This window comes from Hippocampus zosterae, chromosome 10 (genome assembly GCF_025434085.1).
Source record: "Hippocampus zosterae strain Florida chromosome 10, ASM2543408v3, whole genome shotgun sequence".
In the NCBI taxonomy this organism is placed as follows: Eukaryota; Metazoa; Chordata; class Actinopteri; order Syngnathiformes; family Syngnathidae; genus Hippocampus; species Hippocampus zosterae.
The window spans coordinates 20277592-20288103 of record NC_067460.1 but is presented as its reverse complement, the minus strand read 5'-3'; the positions used below and the strand labels follow the sequence as shown (position 1 = coordinate 20288103).

Genomic DNA, 10512 nt, shown 5'->3' with positions numbered 1-10512 from the left:
CTAAAATGTAAACAGCACACATTAAAATGTAAGCCATTACCACATCGCACCTTCTCTAGTTCTTTTTCTTCGGATAACGACTGACGTCGGCCAACCCGTGCATGCACTGGGGCCATAAAAGGCAAGTACACAATACCTGAGGGTATTTCCAATTAAACACAATATCCAAAACTGTTTTAGTTTCGGACTCTGACAATGTATGACTCAACATATTTCATCAACATTCATTGACAGGCTGGGTAAAATCACATGGTAGTAGTACAGTGAGGCGAGATTTGTCAATTTCGAATATAAGTGAAGATACCAAGGTTGTATTTTCCTCACAATGGCCAAATGGGGCACTGTGAACATTATTTGAATGGTGCACGACCTTGTAATTAGGGGAACTTGCAACCTGGGCACTTTCAGTAGTCTGCAAATCTGTAATTATTTTAGATCTAGGACTTGGAGGATACAGTCTTGTCTGATTCGATATGCTTGATGTGTGTATCTTTCCTAAAATTATTCACTTTATACTGTCAGGATTCTGCTATGAAAATTGCTGCGCTGTGCTGTCGTATACTTTGTATATCCCACACCTACATGCCGGCATTAATCAAAGAATGGGTGAGTGTCATTTTACCCATTGCAGCTAGTATGGATCTTTTCATGCCATATCAGTTTAATACTGGTAGTATTGTCCAACCTGCAAGCACGCTGAGCGTTATGGCCTCCGTATGTTCAGCCAGTAGATCAACCTCGACTATAGCAGCCAGCGAGAGATAACTGGACATGTTCCTGCTCAGCTCTCTGTTCCCTCTATGGAGGAAGCGCACCGCCACCGGGACAGCCAACACCATGACTGACGGACAACTGTAATTCTGTGAAAAAAAAAAGAGAGAGGGGGATGAGGGAACAAGCAAGCGAATGATCAGCAGTGGAGTACAGACAACAAAATTTTAAACTTGGTGAAAACCAAAGGCACTGCATTATCCATACCATTAAATACAGAAAGAGGATGTTGCATTTTAGAGAGCAGGTGTAAATTTGTGCTACTATGCCACAAGCAGCTGCATTCATGGACGGTCTCAGTTTCTCCACAGAGACAGCAAAAGGACATTCACTTCTTTGTCATGGCCTACAATTACAAGTATACCTCATCTTTAGCAATCAAGATTTAATACTGCAGTATAACAGTAAATACAATCTGAGGAAACAGCAACAGTCATGATACATGAGTCGACACAAAGCAGACTTGTCGGTGCTACCCAGCAAAACAGGCAGCAGGTGGACAAAGGTGTACTGGCGCCCTCAACTGGTGAAACGGATATGAATGCATAAATTTGTGATGATCAAGAAAGTTAACGGAGATTTCTGCCAATCCGTCACTGATGCATAAGCACACATAGGTGACATGATATAGAAAAATATTTTATACGTGAGCATTAATCATGCAGTAAAAGAACATTCAACAAGATTTTGGAGAGTGATGAATGTCTTGTCCATTTGTCCAGAGAGGGTCAGATTGAACATCTCTGGCCATTTTTTTTTTCATGTGCATATGCATTCTGCATTACAGGGATTCTATGATTGGCTGATGACCACTCCAGGTTGTACCACGCTCAGTGAAACATGTAACTCAAGGTGTGTTTTCAATTAACTTTCACCTAGTAGCTAACTCCTGGAGGTCGGAAACTGCTGACAATGACACAGTAGATCACACACCACTTTGTGCGAGTACAGCATATGGAGGATAAAACCTATAACTATACTGTGTGTGTGTGTGTGTGTGTGTGTACGCGCGAGCGCACGTGTGATATGCATGTTACAACCTGCTGTGCTATCATTCCCTGACTGAATGTTCAGTGTTTAGTTGTCCACCTCTCAGTGGATTAAAGTGGGCCGTTCGAGCATCTGTGAATCAAAAGACAGGAAGTCAAAGTGAGAACAGAAGGACAAAAGAGAACAGACAGATGGTCGGAGGGTAAAGAAAATCAAAGAGCAGCTGAAGCTGAAGTGATCCCATTGCCGTTGGGAGGTTGGGAAATGAAACCGGGAGTTGTTGTCAAATGTGTGCGCGCGCGCGCGTACCTGCAGGATGCAGCTGGTAATGTCGGAGGCTATCTTGGTGTGCGGCGTGTCTTCGGTGTTGTCACCTTGAGGCGTGAGGTTATGTTCCAGACACGACTCCCACAGCCCCACCAGGGCCGTGCTGTGCCTCTCGATGGAGCCGGTCTCTCTGATGGCGCTGGTGATACGCGTGATACAAATCTCTACCACTGCCTGGTCATTGTCGTTGGTCAAATAATCCTGTATCAGACACATGTATTTAAATTAGCTTGTGAAGACAGAAGTATTAGTGACATAGGAGGCTGATAAAGTCACGATGAGGAAAGCTTTGGATTGAAGGTATCCAACATGTCACGTTACCATCAACTGAGTTTTTTTTTTTTGCCCCATCAATGGATTTTGAATTTCCCGGAAATATTTGGTTATATTTCCAATTTTACAGCCATGTGCGAATTCAGTTTTCAAGCAGACTGTTAAATGTCCATTTAAAATACAGAGCTACTTTTTGGCATGCCTACTAACCGGTGAGCAAGAGATGGACTTGATCTGGTCCAGAGCCTGTGACAAGCAGTCTTCGATCGCAGCATCCTCCAAAGAAAACAGATCTCCTGCTCTGGATAAATCCCTCTGGCCCAGCACCTGACTGAAGAGCTGGTGCATCCTGGTCCTTGTAGAGAATGACTATATGACCAGTTGGTCAGCAAAGGTTTAAAAGCGCCCAATATGGAATGAGCATATCCCTAACATACTGTAATTGTCGAGAGATGATTCAAATCTGATGAAATGCCAATTATGCAGCTTTTATTAACTCTTGGATTCGGGGGAGAATTCAAGCAGCTCCACAGCATGATCCCAAGAGAAAAGACAATAAAATACAGGAACCTTAAAAAAAAAATCACAATTGTTTTTTTGCCATTATTCGGGGTAGTGGAAACCTCAAGAAATTTCTCCTTGTTTCTATTCCAATTTTCATCCCCTGTGTCCAGGATCAGGTATGTTGGAAAAAAGGATCAACTTGGCTTGATATTTTTCTGGGTCTTCGTGTGGCCTGTTACCATGGAAACAAAGCATATTCCAGAGTATGACGGTGTGTCACAACACAGTTCTGAAAGAGAGAGGGAGGAAACAAAATGCAGAGACGTCAAGCAATTATTATCATAACATTTGCCAAAGTTATCTTGTATCCTAAGGACCAAATATGGGGGGGGGGGGGGGGACACTGATTGACTGTCACTTTCTCACATGATACATTCATCAGGTGCAAGTTAGAAGGCTACAGTATATGATGTAACTACAGATACATTTCTCCAGTATGCTACAAAGCCACAGATAGTCACTGTGGACCCTTGCTATGCATGAGGGAAAGAAAAAAAAACAACATAATAAAAATTTTAAAAACACTCTAAAGCAGGGGTGTCCAAACTTTTTGCCAAGGGGGCCAGATTTTATGTGTTAAAATGTCGGGGGGCCGACCTTGGCTGACATTCTTTACATTGAACAACAATATTGTTCAACAAATTTTAGTAAGCCAGTCTGTTTCACATTTCCATTTTTATTTTAATTTCAACAATCTTAAGAATTTCTTTTGGTTCATTTGAAACAGGTATATCACATGCAACTGCTTACTTTGGACATGCTGCTCTAAAGCTATTCAACCTCCAAAATGCATTTCCACGGAAACACAATCTCCTCAGCATGTGTCCTAAACAGACTACATTTTGCAGAGTCTTCTGACGTGGAGACAGAAACGCGCTCTCACACACTTGAAATTTTTTCTTAAAAGAAGCAACCCCAGTGTGCCTTTTATTTGTGATCATGAAGGAGTTTGCTTTGAGCTCAACTCCTCAGCTATTCACTTGACTTTTTCTTAAACAGAAGTCTCCTGAGTGCAAATTGATTGATTTCAAACATAAAATGTATCACCATGACTTTTCAATAGTCACAAAACCTTTGACACGAACAACAGGGAAATGAACAAGCAATACACATATCCACAACTGCAAGGATCATTTGAAATGTGACATATCAGTCAATATAAACTCGTGAGTGATGCCCTCTAGTGTCTAAATGCTATTACTCATTTAGTGAATGCTATTACTCATTTAGCCACTAGAGGGAAGCAGTACTCTATGAAACATCACTCACCAGTCTATGAGACCTCAGTCAATGCAACACGTGTTCCATTGCGCCCAAACTGCGGGCCAGACGGCACTGATTTTATGACAGGGGCCGAGGGCCGGATGAAATTCGTCCGCGGGCCGGATTTGGCCCCCGGGCCGGACTTTGGACATGCTGCTCTAAAGCTATTCAACCTCCAAAATGCATTTCCACGGAAACACAATCTCCTCAGCGTGTGTCCTAAACAGACTACATTTTGCAGAGTCTTCTGACGTGGAGACAGAAACGCGCTCTCACACACTTGAAATTTTTTCTTAAAAGAAGCAACCCCAGTGTGCCTTTTATTTGTGATCATGAAGGAGTTTGCTTTGAGCTCAACTCCTCAGCTATAAGCATATGTATCTGTGCCACAGCCAGCAATCTGCACACGGTTCCCTTCCCTCTCCAGGCAAAACTATCTCTCATCTCGTCCAACTGATGAAAGACCAAAGAAAGGCACAAAGAAGAGCACTTTGGATAGCTTTCTGCTGGAGTTTGGCGATGGAACCCTGCCCGTATTTCCTCGGTAACCCACATCAGGAATCCTTGCTGGTCTGTCAGCCCAGTGATACTGAAAGAGTAATGAAAGCAGATGCGAGGGAGATCACAGGAAGCTACATGATTTATTGGCAGTGCAATATAGTACGCATGTATGGTGCAATGAGTTATGTGAAATAGTAAATATTATGTAACACCACCCTTAAAACCAGTTTCTGCATGAATGAATGTGTTTATAGTTTACTGGTTTCCAAGTTCAAATGTAGCCAAAGTAAGAAAACTGCATCCATCCATCCATTTTCCGATCCGCTTTATCCTCACGAGGGTCGCGGGGCATGCTGGAGCCTATCCCAGCTGTCTTCGGGCAATTGGCGGGGCACATAGAGACGGCCAACCATTCACGCTCACAATCACACCTAGGGACAACTTCGAGTGTTCAGAAAACTGCATTTCCTTGCAAAATCATTGCTTGTGTAATTATATTCTTAGTGCGAGGAAATTTGAACAATTATCATATTTATGTTATCATTTATAGAAAAAAATGTGTATAATATTTGTACAGACAGTATTTTCTCAACCCATCCTTTTTTTTTTAATCTCGCTTGCCTTCATTGAAGTCACGGCTACATTTGATTCAAAATCAACTTAAGCGGAAGAATGTCCATTTTGAAACTATCCTCCTGGAACTACTAATCACCCGGCTCCAGCTGAGCGAGCGCAGGAATGCAACCTTTAAACAAACAAAAATTCCAGTGGGACAATCACCTTTGGATACCTTAACAGTTCACAAATAACTTGATCATCTTTGTTTGTTTGTTTTTTTTTTAACACTGGTCATGTTTAAGCACTGGACCTATGCAATCGACATCTTGCAGTCAAATGAATATTGTATTAAACTGACGAGCAATGAATGAGGCCTTAGGTGAGGGGGGTGGGGGTGGAGGGTGAGTGTGATGGGTGGTGAATGGTGGGGGACCCTGTGAGAGTGAGGGGGTCTGCGAGGGCAATTCGACGTAAGGCTCTCTTGCCGTCTTTCTGTTCATGTGGCCCAACGGCTTTCCTACTGTCTTCACTCGGCACACTGCTCGAGGGGAGAACACTGGCTCTTTTGTAGCGTCTAAAAGACAGAACCCTCCCTCCTTCGCCACCCCGTGTCTGCACGTCTCACTGTTTCATTCAGCCCCGTCCAACTGTGAAATTTGCACCTGCATTGCCCGTGAGACGTCTCCCACACATACAAAAATACTTTCAGGATGACGTTAGGTTTATTGTACACATCATAATTATTTTGGACAATTTATATCGCATTTACAAACCAAGGATGAGAGTGAACATCCGGTAGTATCCGTGGCACGTTCAATCTCTGGGTGGACATGATCGAATGTAAGAAGTGTACTTCACAACCTCTTGCCTGAAATGGCTCACTTGCCAAGGTCAGAGAGGTATTCATGTCAATAAATTATTTATTTATTTTTTGGCAGGGGGGGGGGGGGGGTATAGAACTGCAACATGCAATTGTGTGTAATAGTTTGACATTTAAAAAAAGTTGATTTTTTTTTACTGATGATTGAAATAGCTGAGAGCTCACTTATGTGCCACTAGAAACTACAAGCAAAATAAATGATCAACATTTCAATGAACATATTTTACGCATACCTCTATGAAGCATTTTGGAGGGGTGGGATCTCGGAAGAACCTGATTAACTAGCAGTACTCCAACCATGTTGAAACTTCTCTTCATATCAGTTTCTACGCAGCTCATCCTCTTGTAGGTCTCAATTGCAGGGCACGTGTCAAGACGGACAACCATTGACACTCAAATTCATGACGTCACTGAGCAGGAACTGAACAAGTCGCCACAACATCTACGTATTCATCTGTAACTAGTGAGATTCCATTTTCCCCGCAATAATCCTTTTATAAAAAATTGCACGTGAGATGGAAATGTTGGCGGCACGCTAGCCGATTGGCTGACAAGAGGTTGTGGGTTCAAATCCGGGCTCTGGCCTGCCTAGCCTTCCCCATGTCATTGTTGTTTCACACCGTACATGTTAAATTATGGACACCTGAAGTCAAACATTATAGCGCGTGTTGTTGATTATTGGAAAGTTGGAGGCCGAAGAGAGAGACATGCATCCGCCCGTGGTTAATAAAAAAGTGAATCTGTTACAGAGCCGCTTCCTTTGCTGCTCGTGCAATCTTCTACAAAAGTGTGCTTTTCTAATAGAATTCACAGTGTGAAATAAGCAGTCCAGTACAACACGGCAGTGGCATAAAGACAAAAGTCAGTTTGCCAAATTATATTTGCACACAAGTTTAGATATTCCTTTGCCTCATAGATGGATGAATACGACATCAGTCTGTATGACAATCCTACAAATTCAAATTTCAAGCACTTTTAGTGAACTGTAGTCAAGTGGACCACACTTCAGGTTATTAAGACAGAATCACATGGCCATCTGAGCTGAGCAGCTCGCATATTTGGATTAGAACGGTTCTCAGTAGGTCACAAACACCCACCAGGACCAAACAATACCAGGATTCTGGATCAAGATTACTCTCCTTTATCAATTGTATCCTATCTTGATGTTATCTTTATCCTCCTGTAAAAATTCTCCGATGACGCCGCAAAGGTGGGGTGTATTCAGTCACAACTGACGTAAATCGAGGCGCACAAATACACGAACATGCATGTTTAGGACATTTGTAAGTAAAACATCCATAATTTGTCCTATGACATGCTGAACACGTGTTTCAAAATACACATTTTAAGGTGAATAATATGTGTAGGGCCTGGCGCTAAAACTGGGATAATTTATGCAGTGGATTACAAGAATGAATATATGCAAAAAGTCACCAAAAGTCTGCCTTCAAGACCAAGGAGTCTGTCTGTGTGTGACTTGGAACAAAAGGGAAAGTTCCCCATTATTTATGCGGCTGCCAATAGTTGTGAATTATACGCTTACGAGAGCGGCAGAAAATAGCCTCATTAAAACTAGACCGAGCATAAGGGAAATAAATTGGGGAATAGTTGTTTTTCCCTCCCTAGGACAAGATAAAGACCTATTTTTATTCAAACATTTTGTACCCTTCTGGGGTTTTATCTTTGTGACCACATGCGCTCCACATGCACCCAACATTGATTGGATTATCACTGAACAAAACTAAAACAGTTGGCAAAGTTTCAAATGAAACTGAATCATGGCCGTTTATTTTTTTTTCCTACGGGCAAACCAAAAGCCAACAATTAGAACTCTAGGATCTTCATAAGCCAATGCGAGTGCAGCGTAATCAGACAGATTGGATGTATCCTTGTCAATGCAAACTTGACATCATTGAAAAACATTGATTGCTGACATATACGGGCCCAAGTGGCCACGTTTGTCCAAACAACTCAAATAAACACATAAGAAACACCTGATTTAAATCTCAACTACAGAGTAAGCATCGACCATTTCATATCATGTAAATATGGTGCGTTTTGTGTGTTAATCATTAAATAGTAAAAAAAATAATTACAGAGAATGGCCAAAGAAGTACAGTAATGGCGTGGGGGTTACCATTGTAGACATTAATGGGAGGAAGGCTCTGTCCGGGTCCAAAACTTTAAATATCATGTAATGTTAAGTATGTATTCACGCATTACTGTTGACATCTCTGCTGTGACTGCCTACATTTGTCATTCGTAGAGTTACTTCTTGCAATTTGGGCATCCGCAGGGTGTTCCATGAATGCAAACAAAGCCATGGTGGATGTAAATAGACAATTTTACAGAAAATTGGATATAGGCATGACATCGGAAATGGGCTCCTGAGCTTGATCATAGTAAGAAATTTACCACTGGCATTAGTTGGGCCAATACTCCACTCAACTGAATATCACCATTTCTGGATACGGCACTTGCATTGGCTCTTATTAGATTGTGCTGGTTTATCTAATAAAGTGATGATGTGTGCACATGAACGAGTGAATGAAGCAAGTAACATTAACTAGATGAGATAGCACGGGAACAAAACAAAGAAAGTTTCCAAGTCAATATGGGTGTACACTATTAATAAACGGATAGAATATTAACACAATACAACATTGGTTCTACAATCTCACAAGTATTTGACCTTGAAAAGTGTCCCCCTCGATTCCTTTCTGCCTTCACACAGTCTGACCTCATCGTGAACGAGGGGGGGGGGGGGTAGGCTGAAAAATGTGAGTAATGCGACTGAACTGGCCTCTAAACTCCAAACACATTCCATTGGATTTAGGCGCCGAGAGGGCGACGACTGGATGGAGGCAAAGCAGGTGGAGTACAACAGTATGAACGTCGTTTTGATAACAAGTTACTCTCATCGCCCCGCCCCTTGACTGCATACGAATGCTTACAATTGTATCCTACGTCACTTTCCTTGCCCAACCGATGCCTCTGCATGCAGCCAACTTTCCCGAAATCAAGGAACGACGGCGACGTTCACGCCAATTGCCACCGCGTCTCGAATGTCAACAAGCTGAGCAACATGACAACCTGATTCGCCCTTTCCGAACCCCCACAGCGCCGTGCCGCTTACCTGCGGAAGAATTAGCAGTTCATGTCAGCCAAGCGGCTCCCGTGCAAGATATGCAACACATAACAAGACATGTTTTTATCCGGACGAGCCCTTCGTACAAGCTTCAAGTTCCCCCCACGGTCTGAAGCCCATTCCATCTCCACCGGCTATTATTGGAAAGCGCGCCCTCGTGCGGTGAAAAAGGGTGAAGCCCGCAACAGGTGGACGGATGGTTGGCAGGTTTGGATGCTGACTTCAAGAGACAACTGAAAGTCACAGAAACAAACCAATTGGCAGAGCAGTATATTTGTGGAAAACAAAAGACTATATATAGATAGATAGATCAGTCGCAGGGCACATATAGAGACAAACAACTATTCACTCCCACATCTACACTGTCACCAAGTGAGAACCAATCCCACGCTGCCCGCACACGTTTCAGGCAAGTGTACCACTACACCATCAGGGACTAGGCTTATTGCCATTTGGTTCATTTAATAATGTATGTTTCAATACATGAGCTCATTCAGAAAGTGGCTGGCTTTTACCAAAGGTGAGTTGACCTGAGTTGTTTCACTCGTCTGGGCGTAAATACCATCAAATAAAAGCTGGAATTCTGAGCTTTGTGTGATATCTTGTGATCAGAAAACCAAATGTCTTCAGGAAACAACAAAAACAAAGTAATTGATCTTGCCGTTCCAATACATTTGGAGGGGATGTATCTATGACAGCTTTGAGCCTTAAGTCATGGGTCATTTCACAGTGAAGAGAAAAAAAACCTTTATGAGAGAACCAGTTTTCTACTGGCATTTCTACAAAACAGTTGACCGTTTCACAGTAAATAGTCAAACTGAAAAGCGGGGGGACAGGTTTGGAAGGCTTCAAATCGTCCCTGACATTTGTTGTATTTGTTTGGTAAAACATTTATGCAGGAGACCATTGGATGGCAGTATTCCCCCAGGTATCGTTTAGACCAGTGGCACTGCAACAAGCGCAGAGAATCCGCTAGGTGACACTTTCTGACTTAAAATTAAGATAAAAGGCACCTGATGAAAACCTTTCCTTTCAATTAGATAATAAACGAGTAAGTCAACGAATTCTGTATATCAAATTGGTAAAATAATCCTTATTCAGACACAGTTGTTCATACAATAGGCATTATCATAGTAAATAAAAAGGGGGAAATTGATTCTGGCTGTAAGGACAACAGAAAAATGTAATAATAATAATACTAATTATTATTATTGTTATTATTATTACAATTGGTTAC

At 42.1% G+C, this 10512-nt stretch overlaps 1 protein-coding gene and 1 long non-coding RNA gene across 3 annotated transcripts in view; one reads left to right on the top strand and one right to left on the bottom strand.

The window, feature by feature from the left end:
* veph1 (ventricular zone expressed PH domain-containing 1) overlaps positions 1-9496 on the bottom strand; it is a 41476-nt gene extending 31980 nt beyond the window's left edge. For both annotated transcript variants that reach the window (XR_007964391.1, XM_052078249.1), the window contains exons 1-4: positions 9264-9496; positions 2572-3154; positions 2071-2289; positions 686-860 (exon numbers count right to left, since the gene is read on the bottom strand). Coding sequence is in view for 1 of the 2 variants with exons in the window: in XM_052078249.1 (XP_051934209.1) it covers positions 686-860; positions 2071-2289; positions 2572-2709 (532 nt within the window). In the remaining variant the exon portion in view is untranslated. The remainder of the gene's footprint in view (positions 1-685; positions 861-2070; positions 2290-2571; positions 3155-9263) is intronic.
* LOC127608869 (uncharacterized) lies at positions 8902-9862 on the top strand. The gene is made up of 2 exons (XR_007964405.1): positions 8902-9000; positions 9132-9862. It is a non-coding gene; the product is annotated as an uncharacterized LOC127608869 (long non-coding RNA).
* The last annotated feature ends 650 nt before the right edge of the window (positions 9863-10512 follow it).